General features: G+C 40.2%; 1 protein-coding gene across 5 annotated transcripts in view; it reads left to right on the plus strand.

Moving 5' to 3' along the window:
• bcl11ba (BCL11 transcription factor B a) overlaps positions 1-18,730 on the plus strand; it is a 167,736-nt gene extending 149,006 nt beyond the window's left edge. For 4 of the 5 annotated variants that reach the window (XM_048538150.2, XM_048538153.2, XM_048538154.2 and 1 more), the window contains one exon: positions 11,011-18,730. In XM_048538150.2, coding sequence (XP_048394107.1) covers positions 11,011-13,013 — 2,003 coding nt within the window. In that variant the 3' untranslated portion in view covers positions 13,014-18,730. The remainder of the gene's footprint in view (positions 1-11,010) is intronic. The other variant, XM_048538155.2, reaches the window with a different exon arrangement.
• The last annotated feature ends 1,734 nt before the right edge of the window (positions 18,731-20,464 follow it).

Below are 20,464 nucleotides of genomic sequence, written 5' to 3' on the forward strand. Positions count from 1 at the left end.
TGTGGGGTTTTTTCATATGGAAATGCAGAATAATGGGGTGATTAAATAGAGCTGTATATAAAAGTACATCTGACATTGGAATTAACATAATACTATGTAGCCTAGGGCTGAGGACTTTATTTGCCATCTGTGACTGAGCAAAATCCCCCTGGGGGCGGCTAAAATATTCTGAATAAACTCAGCCGAAAACCTTATTGAAAGTAAAATACCATTTCTGGCACATCATATTGATTTTGCTTAATTGCGGTGCAGCTAAGAACATTTAGTTACTGATGACTTTTGTACTGCGTGACAAGTCTGCGAGTGTCTTTCCGACTTGAGAGGATGGGTTTACATAGCTAGCTTTTGGCCTGTTATTGAGGGAGAAGACTAATCCCCTGACCCCTCACATGGGTATCTTGCCTCTCTCTCCAGGATTTTAACCGAGATGCTTGTTTCCCCTCATTTTGTTTTTGTTGTTGTGTTTAATTTAGAGATGGAGATAAGGAAAATGTTACTTGTTAAGGAATGACACTGAACTTTGCCAGTTTTAAATGGAATGAAAGGAGGCTTTTCAGGAATGCAAGCAGAAAGGACTGTCTGTTGACAAATATCCTTTAAACCTTGTCATGAGAGGCAAAATATATTTTATACACTTCACCAAACTCCTGCTTGAAAAGTGATGTGAAGATTGTACTTGGTCTCTATTCATCTCTCCTTGTACTGGGATGCATTACATCCCTCGGGTAGTGAGTTTCTGCCAGCTATTCTCCCATGGAGTCATCACATTGATGCCTGTTTCCCATGGCGACCTGACAGTGCAGATGCTACTTTTAGGCTGGACGAAGCAAATACATTGGGCCAGAGTTCTCGCCCTGCCTTCGACCTTGCTATGGCTATTCCAAACTCTGGGCAAGTAAGAAACCACTCCCACCAATTAATGTACCATCCGTTCTCTGGATAGAGGGAGACAGACCTTGGTTGATTGTAATCATATGGGTCCATTTAGATCCCACCAGTCCACTTCCTGTCTGGAGTTGGCTAGCAGGAGGATACAAAGCAGCAAGTCACCTGGATTCCCAAGATCAATGGAAGAGTCACGTAGGCAATGGGCAGAGGAAGGAAAGGCTTTTCCCTGTGATCATATGGGGGGGATAAACAACTACAGGGCTCCTGCTGTGTACCCTGTGCAGTCAACCAATTAGCTCAAGCTTCTCATCCAATATAGCCAGAAGGCATAAGTCAGCTTGAAAAAGATCTCATTGGATGTATTGCGTTATCCCCACTGATTTTGGAAGTATAGGTTGCCAATTCCCCTCCACACTCACCCGTAATATATTAACCCTTCCGAAGAAGAGCCGTATTGGACTCTGTTTCTCTTTCCGCAGATGCAGCCAGATAGCGAATCTCCAGCATTTTCTGCATTTGTTTCAGATTTTCAGCATCTGCACTACTTATGCTTTGTTAACCCTTTTCTCATCTGGCCCTATCCCCTGTGAATCCAGTAGGGTTTTACATCCATTATTTGTACCATTGCACTTCAGAATGCATCATTAGGCTTCTCCTGTTTAATGTGCATGATTCAGGCTTTACGGTTGGTTTGAAGTCATATATATGCAAGACCTTCAAACTGGCTGTATTTTATTTTGTGCATCCAAGGAAACAGCTGCACTGGGCACTGAAAACATAAGTGGCCAATTTGGAACATGTTGCTGAATTGCTTTTCCCAGCACACTTTATGGGCAAGCAGAAGCGCACATGCACACGCGCACACACACGCACGCGCGCACACACACAGTAGCAGTCACAAAGGCATAGTGACTCAAAAGCCTCTTCCTGTTTTGACATCATGACTGTATCTGGTAGGCAACTTGAATACTGTTGTAACTCTTCAATGTTTTAAAATCTGTGGAGTAAATTGGCCCAAGTGAGGCATATTGGTAAATTGAAACCAAGCAATGTGTTAATGGTTCTTGTCAACATTCTGAAAACTCCCAGATACCTGCCTCAGTTATCAGTTGGTTGAAAATTCTTGTGTCCTGTTACTTGGCGTATGATTATTTTATTGCATTCAGATCCTATTGTGGTACTTTGAGAAGTTAGGTTCAGTTTTGAAAAGTGGTAGTGACCATAAGACTATTCGATAGCACTAAAATTAAAATTGGTTCGCAAATATCTTTAAGGAAGGAAACCTGTTTCCCGCAATCAGTCTGTCCTCTGGGCACACACCTAAGTGGTTAACTTGAAACTGTTGTCTGAAATCGATTTCAGTTTTCTTAAACCAGTGCCAACTGTTCAAGAAGGTCCACAACCACCTCCTAGAGAAACGAGGTCTTGCCGCCAATGCTCATGTTCCACAAATGGATTTTCTTGAGGATTCCACAAGTGCCTGTCTAACTTGTCTAACTTGTCAGTAGTGCACTAAGTTCCATTGCTCTGATCCAGTGTTGAAGTGACTGAGCTGGGAGATTTGGCTTTTAGTATATGTAGACAATGAGTCCTATGTGAGGCTCCCGCATCAGTGATCCAGGACAAACTTTCCATCCTTGCACAGATTTTGTCTGCTTTGGATCTGAAAGTGGAAGTGCCTAAATATCTTGCGAGGACTGGGCAAGTGATGGCAATGATTTTCTGTTGATGCTCATTAACCATGTGCTCTTGGTAGATACTACCTACATTCAATCATTTCCTTTAAAAAAAAATCAAGGTGGACAAAGCACATATAAGTTTGGTGTTGGAGTATTGAAACGTTTCAAGTTTTTATCCCCAGGCTTTCTACTGGTCATCATAACCTGGTGTTTGTTGTCTAGGTGTAGTCATTTTAGGACCAAAAAAGGGAGCAGATCGAGAAGTTCACTACAGGGGACAGTCTGATCAAGAGGGTGTTGGACTTGGCAGAGATTCTAGAGTGATTGTAGTCTTACCTCTCCCCATTTCCATACTTTTGCTCTTAGTATCCAACCCCAGCTCTTGAAGAATTGTTAAAAGTACAGTGGCAGTCAGGCTTCAGGGAGGAAGCAGCCACAGAGACTGTACATCCGGACATTGCATTCTGCATACAAAGGCTCCAGTCTCGACATGTGAGACCAGAGGAAATTGTACAGGGCTCACTGTGGTCTGAAACTAGCTGTTCTTGCTTAAATATAGAGAATTGGATGAGTAATATGTCATTTCAGAGTGGACATTGATCAAAGGTAAAGCATTTCATAGTTCACTGTACAGAATTTCTTAGATCTTTTGAAGCAAGAGAATTTGAAAAGTTTTCTTTTATACATCATTGAACAGTTTTGACTGTATCACCACATCTCTAAATGAGCCACTTGAGTTGACATTTCACTGTTGTCGTGAATAATGACCATTCAGTCATTGCTGTTTGATTTGCTTTCAGAGAAGAATTATTTTTGTCAGTTATAATGACTTACAAATGATGGAAGTCTGAATATGAAACCATAAGTGCTCGGATGCATGGCATTTCTGCAGTACCTGGGAAGTGTGAGAAATGGATTTATTAATTTTCTGATGAAGGCATAAATGAGCAAATTTTGCTGGTTGCAGAAAATTAGTGGGGGGAGTGAAAGCTACTGTGTAAATGCATGTTCTTACTTCTTCCCCAGTTCTGTCAGAATATTGTGCATTCAGTGTAGATCTTTTGAAATATACTAACTGCAGTTCTGACATGTTAGGTGACACTTCTGGCATAGTTGAGACTTGAACCTAGACCTGGCCAAGAGGTATGGACATTACCATTGCACCAGAAAAACCCCTTAGTGACTTGTTGGCCAAATGCAGCAGCCTGTTCTGTACGCATCAGCATCCCACACGACAGCACATGATCACTAAGACTCTTTTTGCTGCTCATGGCTGAATGAGTAAAGTTGACTAGGAACATCAGGAGAATGTCTTCAGATAGGACTATGATTCTGGATTAAGGTTGCGGTTAGGCTGGGCTGGGTTGACATCACATATAAAAGACAGTACCCCCAACATCCTGGCAGTTCTTCTAAATGTAAAATTTGGCCTCAATTAGGTACTGGAGTGCACAGTAACACTTTAACAATCAGCCTTCTTAACTTGGAGGCAAATATATTACCAAGTGAATGAAGCTGACAATAGATGTAAAGCATTTCAAGTTTGCTAAGAGTCAGATTGAGTAAGCACCAACATAGGCCCACTCTGAAGTTACAATTTTTTTATTGTGTTTCAGGTCAGAAGGCTGACCTTTAATTTAATCGACAAATGAGACAAATTTACTAGTGCTCAGTTGTCATTTTTTCCTGTTTTATAAATCCCACAAGACCCAACACACTCAATATCACATCATTCAGCACTGCATACATACATTATCATTTGTTTGCTCTGCCCCATTAATGACTCCCTTCTGTATTTGCTAACCTATATAATGTGGCTATGAGACTGTGTCTGTGTAATGTCAATTACCACTTAGTTGCTAAATGTATGCTCTGCATAGCTCCATTAAAATTAAAATACTGTCTGTACATTAGCTCGTGGGATTAGGCAGGAGGTTTGTGTAGATTTACTACGATAGAAGCTAATGGAAAACATAACTGTTAACAATCTAAGGTTTTCAATTAGCCATTCTCTGATTGATTTTTATGAAATCTCATCGACTGATAACTATGCACCGCTGAGCTAACCACAGCACATGCTGGGATATCAACATTTTTTTAATTTAAAAAAACACATCTATACCTAGTGAGGTAACAAAAACAAGTAGCATGTGCAGTATTTTGCTTTTGTGTTGTGGATGAAATACAAAGCTTTTTTTGTGAGTGTGCCCGAGAGCTAACCACAGCACATGCTGGGATGTCAACATATTTTTTAATTTAAGAAAAGCTCTGTACTTGATAAGGTAACAAAAAAAGTAGCGTGTGCATTATTTTGCTTTTGTGTTGTTGATGAAATACAGAGCCTTTTTGTGAGTGTACTTACAATGATACTTCTCTCCTGCCTGTTTGATAAACCTGCACCAAAATTGAGTTGTGAGATGCTGCTTGGCCTGCTGTGTTCATCCAGCTTCACATTTTATTATCTTGGAATTCTCCAGCATCTGCAGTTCCCATTATCTCCAAAATTGAGTTATTCCTGGTCTAACTTCCAGAGACAGGACTTTGCAATTTTACTGTGACCAATCATGTCTCATTGCAAATTTGCGAGTTACGTTGGTTCACTCCGACAGGAACTTGTTTTAGCATAATCACTGGGACACTGGTTCACAGCAACTGAATTAAGCCAAGTTTTATTTTGTAGATAGAAGGAATTTTCTGAGCTTTTTTGCATCAGCTTTCTGCAAATTTGCCATTTGTCCCTGAAGATGATTTGGATTTGTTAATTGCACATGATTTGGGCAGGAGTTCTTGCATGACATGAAGGATGAAGTTGCCCAGTCTGTTTTCTGTTTCATTTACTATTTTCTTGTCATGGTTAACTTGTAGCAAAAGTGATGATATTCCGAAGTTAAAACTTCGAAGGGCATGAGGATTCCCCTGCTGATCTGAGTGAACCAAAACAGCAAACCACCCCCCCCCCCCCCCCCCCCCCCGGAGATCTAGTCATGTGGATCTGTAAACTTTCCTTCTTTGAAAAGAATTATAATGAAATGTCAAAGTAATCAATCAGGATTTAAAAGATGGAAATTTTATTCAACATGCTTTGTTTATTCGTAGATAAATATGCTAATGAAAGCTGCTTCAAAGAATAACCTGAACCAGGTACTGTAGACAGTGTAGTTACATGTGAAAGGAAAACTGTGTGCATTTGGCCTGTTATCGATCTTCTCTGTGTAATTGCTTGAATAATAATAGATAAATAAATAAATACGTAAAGAAAGTCAAATCATCACTTTATTTATTCATTACCTTTATAAAAAACTAGGCTAAGTTTTAAATGCATTAGGAATTCATTAATACTGCGAGAGAGAGAGAGATATATATCATGATTTAACACTGGCATGCACTACATTCATCTAAAGCCTAAAAGTTGTAAGTCTCATTCAAGTTAGGATGAAAGAATGGGACGAGGGTCATGGTCAGCCTGTGATTAGAATATGCTTTTTAAAAGAAAACATTGGATCCATCAACCAGTAAGTTCACCTTTAACAATAAATAGCTTTCTTTTCCTTGCATTTCAACTAATTAAACAAAAAGCAGTTCTGGTATTCATGGAGTCATGGGGGAAGTGTTGAGCCCAACAGTGTAGGTTAGCTGAATTAACATGACTGTTCTAGATTAATGATGATCTCTTATTAATAGTTCAATAATTTGCTGTCTTAGTGATGGTTTAGCTTTCTTGTGCTGTGTGGTTTGCCCACTGTTCCAGGTCAGAACCCCAATGATACCACAAAAATGTCAATTTTAAAACAAAGTAAAATTGCGCTAATGTTGGTAATTTTTTTACAAACTGGTACATCAGGAATGTTGTATATAATTTGGTGGGTTTGCTGTTGATTCCCAGCTTGAATCATTTCAGTATTTTTCCTTGGCTTTTAGCAGTATCAAAAATGTAATTACTTTCTATGAGCCAGCAAGGGTAAACTATTCCTATGTTGAAGAACACAATGGTTGACATCCCTGTGGTTCGGAAAAAGTTCTGATCTTTTGAGACATCCAAACCTGTAGCATTGCAGGCTCAATCTGTGGAATCAACTGACCAAGAAGGTAGGACGTTGAATTGGCTGCAGTCCCTTGGTTTAGAGGATGGAGAAATAACCAGAGGTTCCTTCCCTATAGCGACCCTTTTTCCAGCAAATATGCTCTTCCACTAGGGGGTGTGGCATTGTCAGTTCACCTGCCACCATTCATTGTCAAGGGGTACCCATGAGGAGAGTTCACTTGGCCAGTGCATCTAGGAAGAAGCAACAACCCAGGGAGATCACAAATACAATCAAGTTAGGAAAAAAGTTTAATTATCCTACTGGTTAGATATTAAGTGGCCTCTCGGTAAGTGTGTTGAAACTAAATGTGACATTTTCTTTCGAAGAATAAGCCACGTCAGGAACTCTTATTCTTATAAATCCAAATATTGATTGAAAGACCCAACATTTCAATCTTAAAAACTTACCCCACTTAGTGTCCTAGAGTCATAGTGATGTACTGAACGGAAACGCACCCTTCGGTCCAACTCGTTCATGCTGACCAGATATCCTAAATTAACTTAGTCACATTTGCCAGAATTTGGCCCATATCCCTCTAAACCCTTCCTATTCATGTACCCATCTGGATGCCTTTTAAATGTTGTAGTTGTACAAGCCTCCGCCACTTCCTCTAGCATTCATCATTTGATGTAGTACATTTTGTGCATTAACTATTGAAATTCAAATATAAAAGATGCTAGGACCCAGTAAAAATCTAGCAAATCCACCAGACCACTTGCTTAGCTAAGCGTCATCTAACCATTGTCTTATTCCCTTGTCTGTCCCAGAAACGTATCTGTTGCCTGTTGAACCTATTATAAATGTCTGTTTGCTACAGTTACTTTTCCTGTTGATTTATTTCACCTTAGTTTCTGAACCCTACTTTAAACTAAGGGATGTCTTTTTAAAATTAGGAGAGATTAGGGAATTTGTACAAATGGCCATATGGAATAAGTTAAACGGGGAAAATATGTCTGAAACGAATGAAACAGGTTCTTTAGGAGACAGATACCTTTCTTGATAATGAGAAAGATGGAGGGGATCTGGAAAAAAGCTTCAAAATGGGAAGAATGTTGAATTCAGTCAATAACCTGTTGAGCTGGATTGGCCAAATGGTCGTCTCCAGTTCCTGTGGCTTGATGCCTGCAACACACTTTTTTTTAAAGTGATTGGTGGTGGTGGAGATGGGGGTTCACAATGCAAGTCATTGTTTCTCTATAGAGATGACTGATCTGTGCAGATCTGTTGCCAAAACTGAGCTGAAGAGATCTGAGGGAACTTGGTTGAAAACGTTTTAAAGCATCTTTGTGGAAGGTAGGTAGCCGTGAGAGTGTTTCCTACGGTCAGTGAGGGGATGGCAAAACCCAGTGGTTTCTTGAGAATTCCAGTTAAATTGTGAGTTCACCTCTGAAACACTCCTAATGAAAAAGCCATGTGTTAGGTGGATGTGTATTTTCAAGTGGGAACCCTTGCATGTTTCTAAAGACACTGTATATTTTACTTTCTTTCTCTTGGCTGCGATTCAGTCTGAAGCTGTCAGAAACAGTTGCCTACTCGCATGGCTCATGTGGAATTTCAGCAACGTGAGAAGGCAAATTCCCAAGTCAACAAGATAAATGTTCTTTGTATTTTTTTTTGTTTTAATAGCTATAAAACATATGTATTAAGGGGTAATGGTGGTGGGGTTGTGGGGGAGGGTGGTGTTGGAGAGGTTGGTGAGTGGTGTGGGAGGGAAAGGAAGTTGAGATATGTTCTTACACTGGAAATTGTCTCATTTGCCCATCATTCTAATTTAAAATGGGGGAGGGCAGTGTCTGCATGGAGGTGGTGGTGTGTTAACTCCTGTCAGTAAAAGATAAAGAATTAGACTATCATATTAAACACAATGTACTGGGACAGCCTTAATGAAAAAACATTAATGGTATTCTTCATTCAGTAGTGTAGCAGTGAGCAGGTCATTAAAGTTCCCCTCATCAGGAACCATATGGAAATGGCTGTAGAGATCTCTAGTAAAATTTTTGAAGTATAATTGAACAGCTGTCTCTGATTAATAGATTAGTTTAAAGCCAGGAAAAGCAGGTAAACCCCAAGGTGAAGGATGCAGCCGCACATTAAATAGATACAATCCCACTCCTGGGACCTCCTTATAGATTCTATATAGTGAAGATACACTTGGAGTTAACCGTATTAATATTGAACTGCTCGCTCCTGTGTCTGAAGTTCGAGAGAACTCTGGTCTGCTCAGATAATGGCGTTAATCCAGAAACTGCTTCTGATTAGTTTCACCTGCAGTGGGATATTCCTATCATGCTTGTTTTAAAGCTTTGAATCACGTTTCCTGATTGTGGGATCATAGAAATTTGTGGTGCAGAAAGGGGCCATTCGGCTGATTGTGTCAGTGGTAGCCAAAAAAAGAAAAGGCCGCAGCTGGAGGATTTATTTCAGAAGCCAAATAATAAAACTTGCACTGCAGTGCACATTTCAGGGAAAAAAAAACAGGAGGTTAAAAGCAGTGGTTGATAACCACCTGCCCTAACCCACACCCCAGTCTTTAAGATTTGGGGAGGCAGCTGAGTTGTACAACTAGAGGAACCGTTGCATAAGGCACGTCTTTCTCATTTTCTGCTTGACTCCTGACTATGGTATTCCACTACTGTGTATCAGTGACTGCAATAAATTGAGCTGTGAGAGTGCAGCTGATTAGGCAAGATGTGAGTGGTCTTTACAATTGACCTCTGCTGCTATTAGAGGTCTCTGGCTTATATTAATTTACCAGTTAAGATAATGCTACATAATTCAGTCCATGCATGTTTGTTACTTATTGAAAAATAGCTGTTGGTCGACTATATTATAACTTATTCTGCCACAGCATCAGATTAAAGCCAATAAAAAATTGACTTTTTTGAAATTTAAAAAGTGATGAGAGCAGCTACACAGTTATCCAGCAATCTTTTTTTCTCCTCTCCTCTCTCCACCCCTACAGTCTGTAAAATCAGAGAACATAGCATTACACTAACTCCTCTATTTTGAACCATCAGCACTGGAATTCCTATATAATGCAAAGAAAATGAATTATTCTTACCTCAATTCTTTCTAGACTTGAATATTCAAAATTTATTGTACCAAATGTATGATTTTTACTTTAGTTCCCACTCATTTCAGCAGCATGGTTGGGTGCCTGTAAAACAGCCCTGTGTTTATAAACCAGCAAGATATGCACAGATTCTCTCCTTCCTGCACTTAGGTCCGAATTACGCAAAGATGGTGTATGTTGGGTTGGATGACATTTTATTTTTCCCATCTATCAGTGAAGTTCCGTGCGTCTGACAATGCTTACCGGTGATCAAGGAGCTGTTGGTGCAGGAAAGGCACAGTCTGCCCAAGGATAATATTATCTTTCATTGATTTTTTTTTTGGTGTTGAGGTTGATATCCTTGAACCAAATTCTATTTGTGTTGTCCCATGTGTTTACCAGCTTCTTTTGGCTGCCATTCCAGTGAGACTTTGAATTTAAAACTCTGATCCTTAGATTTCAAATCCCCCTGTAACTTTGTTTGGCAGCCACCCCCCCAATACCCATCCAACCACATCTCTTAGCCATAAGGAGAGGTTGGACAAACTTGGATTGTTTTTGCTAGAGGCTGAGGGACATCTTGAGAAGTATGTAAAATTATGAGAGGCATAGCCTCCGTGCATAGTCAGATGGAAATGCTGAATACTTGGGACATAGGATTAAGGTGAGAGGGAGAAAGTTCAAAGAAGATTTGCAAGGCAAGTTTTTAACACAGAGAGGGTGGTAGGTACCCAGTACGCACTGTCAGGAAGGTTGTGCGAGCAGATACAATAGCAACTTCTAAGAAGCATTTCGACAGAGACAGGAAGGGTGTAGGGGGATATGGACCTTGTGCAGATAAATGGGATTAATTTGGAATGGCATCGTGGTTGATGAAGACACGTTGGCCAGAGGCCTTTGCTGCGCTGCTCTGTGTTTAATAGTAAACTGTTCCAGTCCTCTTACCCTTTAGGATCTCTAGTTGTTGCCTTTTGTATATCTGCCAGTTCTCAGTTATTTTGTCATTGCAGTCGTGTCTTTGGTTGTCCAGACCCCGTGTTCTGAAATTCCCTTGATAAACCTTCAGCTTTCTACCTCTGTGTTCCTATCAACACTCCTTAAACCTACTTTGATACGCTTATGCTTTAGTCAGTTGTCCTCATATTTGCTTCTGTGGTGCGTAACAGAATTTGTCTGGCAATTTTGTCAAGTGCATCAGAACACTTTGTCGTGTTAAAGTGCTATATGAATGAAGGTTGCTTCTGGTAATATTTTAGATTGTATTGTATGAGTGGTTACATTTTAAAGCTCATTTTCTGTTTTCTTGCAGGTAAAGATGAGCCTTCAAGCTACATTTGCACAACATGCAAGCAGCCTTTTATGAGTGCTTGGTTCCTGCTCCAACATGCACAGAATACACACGGATTCCGGATTTACTTGGAAACGCATCCGTCAAACAGTCCCCTTACCCCTCGGATTGGCCTTCCCCCGTCCTTGGGACCAGACCCAATCTCACAGTCCCCCCTTACGACTTTTCTCGGTGAGAACAATCCTTTCAACCTGCTGCGGATGACTGGACCTATACTTCAGGAGCACCCGGGCTTTGGTGATGGCCGTCTCCCCAATACTCCCCCCATTTTCAGCCCGCCGCCTCGCCATCATCTAGACCCACATCGTCTGGACCGCCTTAATGCTGATGAAATGGGCTTGGTATCTCAGCATCATAGTGCCTTTGACAGAGTAATGCGCTTGAACCACCCACTGGGTATCGAATCCCAGTCTATGGACTTCTCCAGGAGGCTCCGAGAACTAGCAGGGAACAACAGCTCCACTCCGCCCTTGTCGCCCAGCCGTCACAATCCTATGCATCGCTTGCTTCAGCCCTTCCAACCTAGCCCCAAATCACCATTTCTGAGCACTCCGCCACTCCCCCCCATGCCCCCCAGCAGCACAACTCCTCCTCAGTCACAGTTGAAGAGCAAGTCCTGCGAGTTCTGTGGGAAGACCTTCAAGTTCCAGAGCAATCTGATAGTCCACCGGCGTAGCCACACGGGGGAGAAGCCGTACAAGTGTCAGCTGTGCGACCACGCCTGCTCCCAGGCCAGCAAGCTGAAACGTCACATGAAGACGCACATGCACAAGTCAACCTCCGTCACGGCCAGGTCAGACGATGGGCTGTCCGCCACGAGCTCCCCTGAACCCGGCACTAGTGAACATGCAAGCGGGGAGGGGTGTGGCCTGAAAACCAACATAACCAATTTCAACACTGGTCAAATGAATGAGAACGAGGAGGAAGAAGAGGAGGAGGAGGAGGAAGAGGAAGAGGAACTGGAAAATGAAAGCCGGCCCGAGTCTAGTTTCAGCATGGACTCCGAGCTGAGTCGCAATCGAGAGAATGGCTTCAAACTGCCAGTGAATGAAAAGCACTGTGTTCTGGGCAAAGTCATGGAAAATGTAGGTCTCCGTGCAATCCAACATTACAGTGACGTGCTTACGGATAAGCAGAAGCGTAATAGCTTCTCAAAACGATCCTCCGACGGTCAGAGAGACACTGGAGACGAGGACTCTGTTGCAGGTGAACTGGATCGACCAGAAGATGGCACAGTGAACGGAAGAGGCTTTGGTCCTGGTGAATCTTTTCCGATCACTTTGCCGCGGAAACCACCTCTCATCACTAGCCCCTCTCTGTCAGTCGCTTCTTCAAAAAGAATTAAAACGGAGAAAGACCTGGACTTGTCCTCGGCACCTTTAATTCCCTCTGAGAATGTTTACTCTCAATGGCTGGTGGGCTACGCAGCATCAAGGCACTTCATGAAAGACCCATTCCTGGGATTCGGCGACTCTAGACAATCTCCTTTCGCCACTTCCTCTGAGCACTCCTCAGAGAATGGCAGTCTGAGGTTCTCCACACCGCCTGGAGACATGCTGGATGGGGGACTCTCGGGCCGCAGTGGCACAGCCAGCAGCGGCAGTACCCCTCACATGGGAGGGCCCGGCCCGGGGAGGCCGAGCTCCAAGGAAGGACGTCGGAGCGACACTTGCGAGTACTGCGGCAAAGTGTTCAAAAACTGCAGCAACTTGACAGTGCACCGCAGGAGCCATACTGGCGAACGGCCTTACAAATGCGAGCTCTGCAACTATGCATGCGCCCAGAGCAGCAAGCTGACGCGCCACATGAAAACGCACGGCCAGATCGGCAAGGAGGTTTACAGGTGCGACATTTGTCAAATGCCCTTCAGCGTTTACAGCACCCTTGAGAAACACATGAAAAAATGGCATGGAGAACATTTGCTGACAAGCGACGTAAAAATCGAACAAGCAGAAAGAAGTTAAAGCTCCTTGAAGTAAAAGAGACTTGGTTTTAAAAAAAAAACACACACAAAAAATTCAATTGTAAAGCTTAATTAATTGCCAACTGAGAAAGTCGGCCCAGAGTGCCTCCTGTGGCACTTAAATATTTTCAAGGTATAATTTGTGTCTGAGAAGCTCAATCAAACCTGAGGGTGATATAGAGGCAGTAAAATAATGTTGAGCCTTTTCAACTGTGCAATAATTTCTGTATTTATTGTTTTTTTTAAAATATTTTTTCAAGCATCATGTGCAGGTACTTTTTTTTCCTTTTTCCTTTTTATTTTTTGTTGTTTGAAACTTCTTTTTGTTTTGTTTTGGGTATCCCTTTTGATTTTACCCACTTTTCAAAAAAACAAACCTGAGATTACTTGCATTTTGAGGTGCAGACCTGTAGAAATAACCCTTGACCCGGGCCACTGCTTATGTGGAACTTAATAGTTAAGCTACTCAACGCAGTAATTTCTTGAATAGAAGCCGCGTTTATTCATTCTTTTATTTTTTAAATATGGGGAGGAAGGATTGGAATTGCACAAATTTTTTTTGAATTGTAAGATGAGAAAAAGCCACAGCGGATCACAATCCTAATCGTAGCACTTAATAGGCTTTTATCACAAGCTGGGTTCGAAATGTAGCACTGATCTTGCCAGCCTATGGTGTCTGGAACTGCCGTTGTCGCTTTTCATCAAAGACGCCTGCCTAAACCTAACACAGTTAATAACTTTTTTTTTAAGAAAAGCAGTAGGCAAATGAGAGAGGCAGTTTACTATCTGGTATCCAGTTGTACCAGCCAGAAACTTAACCTAAGCAATAACGGACTTTTTGTTGTGTTATTAATTAGTGAATAAAATGCACAGCGAAGTAAATCTGAGCAAAGTCAAAAGTGCATTATTGCCAACACCTAAGGAAACATCTGTGCTCGACTGTGAGCGATATGCATTATTGTAGAAATGCACTGCTATTTTGCCATTAGGAATAGATGGTCTTTGGCCATTGTGTTAAATAGCTAAATTTGTACCTGAGATATTTCCTTTTTTTGAACCCGCACCTTAACATATTTGTTTTTTTAATTATAGAAACTGCGACTTCTGAACAAGAAACTATGGGAATTCTATGGTCCAAAAGGGTTATGGTATACATTAGGGAACAACTGAGATTAAAAGTGTCAGTGTTGCTTAGCATAGCATTCACAATGCTGGCACTATAAAAAAAAATGTTAATGTCAGTTGACGGTTTTTATACTGCCATTCAATTTGACATGAGTGCCTTGAATATTTGATCTTCCTAATGAGTCTCTGAGACAAATGCAAAACCATTTTTTGTGAAGTTTAAAAAAAGTACTGATTTGAAGAAGAAAAAAAATCACACAACAGAGAAAAATATACGTCATATTAGATTCTAGAGTTCTACATGCACCAACAATCCAGCATTTGTAAAACAAAACAAAAAATAAAATCAGCGGAACTTCACGCCAGCCGCTACAAGTTGGTGAAGACGAAACAGCATCCCTTCCCCCCCACTTGCCCCCCCCACCTATCTAATCAACTTCGGAAAAACAGTTTGACGGTCTGTACTCATCAATTGACGCTGCAGGACGCTGCTTAAACTGTGGGAACCCCACTGTAGCAAGGCTCAAAAGTTTTTTTTTTAAAAAAAAGACGCCTCCAGAGTCCCAACAAGAACGTAAAGACAGTAACTCATCAGGAACAATGGCTACTCCTTATTTTTTTGTTCTGAACAGAATTAGTGCACTCAGTCTCGAATAAGTTTACAGTATTGAATATATACAAAGGTGGAAAAAAAACAACAAAAAAATTGTATGTGTGTGTGCGCGTGCGTGTGTTTGTTGAATGATCAAGAGATTTTTTTTTCCGAAGTTTGCTTAGTAAATACATGGATGCCATTATGGCCATGTGTATATTGGTTCTCTGATTCAACTGGTGAAGGGGTTTAATATATATATTACAGTTTCTTGATCACTGTAAAAGTGTACCAGTATTTGTAATAATGGAGAATGCCTGGGCATTTTACAAAATGGAGAAAAAAAACAAAAAAATTTTTTTTTCAGAAATGGAAATTGTTGCAGTAAATTTGTGGGTCTAAAATTGTACTTGTCACTGTAATTGTAAAGTCTAATTGACTATCAGTTTTAGTAGACTTTTTTGCCTTGGGTGTTTTATCTTTTTTCAAAAATTGTATAGAACTTGTATTGGGAAGAACGATTACTGCTACCATATGTAGACAAGAAAAAAAATTAGTAGAAAAGTGCATATTCATGTAATTGCTTTGCTTAAATCACATTCCTGACCTGTACTTTTTTCCCTCTGTTTCTCTGGAATGGTTACTTGGTATTGGTTCATAATAGTGTAGGCACTTGCTGTATTTATACAGGAGCTTGTATTTTTTAACTGTTTGCTTGTCCTTTTAAAGGTACAACAAAAAAGTACCTTTTTTTTGGTAGTGGATTAGAAAAAGAACACAGGCTGCCATAATATATTTTTTTAATTTTGGCAGGATAAAAATAGTGCAAAAATAATTTGTATGTTCTGAAATCTTATTGTACAGGAGAAAAAGAAAGGTCGTGTAACGACCTTTTGTTAAAAAAAATACAAAAAGGAATTAGGAAATGCATTGCTGGTCACTGATAATTTGATTTTCATTTGTACAGTTTCCCTCCCAGATTCCCTGTTGGATATGCACGGTTTACAGTTTCGCCAGTCTGTTTCATTTATTTTTTTTCTTCATGATTTGCTGCCTTCGCTCTCCCTATTCTCATGGACTCAGTTCAAATCCGTTGTGGTCAGAGTCAGATCAATGTAAATCGGACTGAATGAGAACTAAAATATGTTGCATCTCGCGCTGCTTTAAGGGTCATTCAGTACGTGACATTGAAGACAGCAGATGAATTGTATTGTGTCCATGTTGGGCAGTTGTATGCTCACAGGGATGAGAAGTTTCATTATTTTGGGCACATGTCTGCCTTTCATAAGTTTTGTAAAATAGTTGCCCAGCTTTTTTTTTTGAAGAAAACAATGATTGAATTAAACTATGATGTTTGCAGTATGTAGTGACCACTAGGTGTCACTGAAACATTCAATTGTCAGTGCGCTAGCGACCACTAATGGTAGTGAACAAATACTGCATTTTTCCAAAATGGAACTCCCTTCAGTGGTTCCTTATGTTATTTTCTCTTGGAACTCCTCTCTTGTCCCTGATACATCCACATTATGTGCATGGCACTGTTTTGTTTTACATTTCCATGGGGATTTGGGTTTCAGGCCTCCTTGATCTGCTGCTGTGTAAAACTGATGAGGCAGGTACAAGTATATGTTGATCTAACTGCCATTTGGTTTTCTTTTAAATTTTGTGTTAACAGGATCATTCACTCCTTTTTTCACATTCCACGGGTTCCTCAACGTATGTAATAATAGGTAAGAGGTGGGATGAAACCTTTTGTATTTTGACACTTTGAAATTTGCACTAAAAGGCAGAAACGAAACAAAAACCACCCTGGATGAATAATCTGTATAACCTTTAACTGTTAAGGTCTGAAATATTATCACTCCACTACCTAAGACATGGGCAGCATTCATTAAACTCCACGTGTTCAAAGTTGCTTATCAGTTGATGGGCTAAGTGGCTTGAAATATCCAATTGTTAGTGAGTTTGATATTCAGACATTCCAGTGCATTTCTGTGAATAAAATGTAGCATGAAAGCTGTAGAGGCTCCATTGCATATCTGTTGATCTGCAACAGCTATCACTGTTTGGCCTAGGTTGTGTCAGCTGTTGACAGTTACACATTTTTAATTGATTTTACCAATATAAGGTAACAAGGGACTATTTAAGCATTTTTCTCTAGCTCTAGTGGAAAGTGTTCACGACAGTTTTCCTTGCATCATTCTTATTACCGCGAGTAATTCGGTGAGATGGAAGGAGGTTGATCCAATATTAACCTAAGCTACGGCTGAGTGTCAGCCCCGTGAGTTCAAGAGATGCACCTCCCACTGGTTGGATGCCAGAAACAAAGGTATCAGCTTTGACAGACAATATTCATTGGCCAAAAAGAAAATGTTAAATTCATTATGTCAAGAAGGAATAATTCATGGAGCCAACTTCTTCAGTGTACCACTTCACGGGGCTTCTGGCAGTCGTCTTAGCATGTCAGTCAAAGTTTTTTTTTAACTTCCCCGTTTACATCTTCCTTGTAAAACAGGCAGACAGCAGAGAAAGCACTTTGCCGAATTCTGCAAATGATGCACCTGTCATTACTGCAGTGATAGATCAGAAAGTTGATTTTAAAATTAATATGTTGTCATCAAATGGTCACTATTATTAGATTCCATATGTAAATTTTTAGGTTATAATTGGTTCCCACAACGTTTGTTTTACCAGTGTAAGATATCAATGTGCCCTCACTGTTCTGTTTTCTAAGGTCTTGGCATTGGAAAGCTTTTAGGAAAACATTGATAAACAGGCAGTGTACAAAAGTGTAAAGGAAGGAGCATTCTCTTGTTTGAGTAGGTTTCATACCACCGAGGGGAGGTGGGGAACTAGATCTAATCTGTTACAGCAATATTTTACAGCATAATCCTTTTGGCCACAAAGAGGAAAAGACAGTCATCATGGTGAACACTGAGTATTTGTATATTGGCAGCCACTGCGTTTATTACAATGGACACAGGTTTTACTGAACTAGATAAAACCTAGATTATATACCTAAGTTTTCAAATTTTATCTGTGAAAGATTAATGGAATTGGGGAAAAAAAATTCTGCTTTTAAGTGCCAGATTCCAGTACTTGGTGCTGAAGAAATAATGAACTCAAAATTAAGCCAGTGTAGCAGTTGCACAATGGATTTATATAGAGAACTCGTACCTGCTTCCTTGAAGTTGACAAATCATTCAAAACAAAAAAAATCATTGTAGTTTATTGTATTGGCGTCCTGCCCATGATCATTTTATGTTGGGTGAGTTTAGGATTAATTGATTTTGCATGCTCCTTTATATTGTGGTGTTCAGTGCTCTGATATTGGTCTCCATCAGTATTCAGTTTTTGGGCTGTGCTATTTCAGCAGCTTCTGACATTGTGTGCCACTACACAAGATTCACCTCCCCATGCTGCCATTTACCACCAACCAGTCAACATTGTGTACTTTCAATGAGGATTTTTGCAAGGAAAAATACTGACAAACATTCAAAGGTTAAGAGCTCACGTTTCATCCCACCTCTGTTAAATACAGTCCACAGGTTGTTTTATCATGACCAAAACACTTTAACGGTGCTGTTGTATTTTTAAGAATTGTACTTAAAATGCAAAGCAAATCAATGCCACTTGAGTTGGACCTATTTGTAATGGCAAGGCAAAATATTTTATTAGCTTTTTTCTATTTCTGTATTTAGAGCTTTTTATTGTAACTTGAGATTTGGTCTTATACTACAAGTTTGAACTATTTATTATTGCTTGTGTTGTGCTCTGTTTAAAACAGATGCACATTATCCTTTTTTTATGTTGAAGTGCTGACCAGAGGTCACATCAGCTTGGCTTTGTGAAATATTTATTGTTCTGTTTTTCTGTACAAAATCAAGCCCTCTCCTAATCCACACTGTTTTCAGCTTGTGTCTACCATTTCATTCATACACTCATCCAAATGTTTGTCCCATTTTCAAGTGAAAGAAATAAATCAAAAATTATCTTTACAATCTTCAAACTTTTACCTTTCTGCCTGTTTTTCCCACTCCCTTCTCAGTATGTGGGTTTAACAATAAATGTTCAGCAGTAAGCACGTGCATGACTCATGGTATCACAGGTCAAGTTGAGCACAATCAAGACTCAGATAATAAAACCTTCGATAGCACTACAAATGATGATGGAACATATCTGCACTTCATATTGTGACATCTGGCTGAGTCCTAATGGCCCACTCATCCTGTTGAGTAGGTCTGTAATGCTCAGAATTTTGTTTTTTAATAGGCTATTAGTCAGTGTGTAAGTAAGCAAGAACCCATTGTGGCATTCAGCACCATCATGGATTAACCAATGCAACCTTTTAGAGCCATATTTGGTAAATAACTTCTCATGTTCAGTTCATACCAATCGGACATCATTTCATTCTTTTGAGTGTTGTAGACACAGAAACACACACACACACACACACACACACACAAATCCATTGGTACTCTCCATTTCTTCACTCTTTGCTGTTCCCTTATTTTGAGAAGACAGTCGTCCCATAGTTTATTTTCATAATTGCATTTACTTCGTATCTATTGGCAGCAACAGTTTATCAAAAGCTGTGTTTAAAATAAAATCAACTGGGTACCTTACCACAAGAAATGGAATGTTAATGTGTCTACCTTTTGTGAAAGTTCCATTTTTACATAGGACATTAAATGAGGCATTTTAATTAGGATTCTTTGATCCAAAAACTTGATCCTGTTCCATCTACAATACAAGGCAAGAAACAGAATCTGCTGGAGCAACTGAGCAAGTCTGGCAGCATCTGTGAAGGGAAAGCAGAGTTAATGTTTCAAGCCCACTGACCCTTCATAACATAAAGCTGTTGGTTCTTTTCAAAAATGCTGTTTTTAGAAATTTTTAAGAATAATTTCCTGTTTTAGAATGCATCCACAGTGAATGATGATCAGAAACAAAACTTGAAGATCTTATGCAAGATTTAATGACTGAATGTTTCCAGCACTGACAAAGAATTGGAGTTACGTAACGTAACCAAAAGCAGATCAATCGTCTTAGGCAGTGGACTGCTTTATTGAGAAAGGAAACACACTCAATAGAAGTATTTGAGTAATCTGTCTTGGCTGATATGAAATATAGAAACAACACTGGACCTCTTCAAGATTGTGGAAGCCAAGTTCGGTCAGAGTACAAGATGCTAAGTGCAGTGCCTTTGAACAACTTTGGCTGATGTGTAAATGGAGTGAGCAAAAAGACTTCTACCTTGCAAAATATTCAGAATGGATGAAAGCCATTAGGCCTAATGGTTTCCACCCCCATTAGTCAAACATTTTTTTCAGAAGCACATATACTCCTCAAATCAACATTCATTGCCTGTGTGAATGGCCTTCCATTGAGACTGTGTTCCACAATATCAGCCTTTGAGTACACTTGTTCCAACCGATTTCCCAGTTTAATTTCTTTCGTTGTAACTTGTAGCCCTGGCATTAAAGAACAACCCTCAGGTCAACTTTTAACAATTCATTTTTAGGGGGAGGGTGATGGACCAGTGGTGGTATTGCTGGACTGTTAATCCAGAGACCTAGGTAATGTTCTGGGGATAGTAGGAACTGCATATGCTGGAGAATCTGAGATAACAAGGTGCAGATCTGGATGAACACAGCAGGCCAAGCAGCATCAGAGGAGCAGGAAGGCTGCCGTTTCTGGCCTAGACCCTCCTTCAGAAAGGGTCCTTTTTCTGA

The sequence above is a fragment of the Stegostoma tigrinum genome, chromosome 10 (assembly GCF_030684315.1).
Source record: "Stegostoma tigrinum isolate sSteTig4 chromosome 10, sSteTig4.hap1, whole genome shotgun sequence".
Classification (NCBI taxonomy): Eukaryota; Metazoa; Chordata; class Chondrichthyes; order Orectolobiformes; family Stegostomatidae; genus Stegostoma; species Stegostoma tigrinum.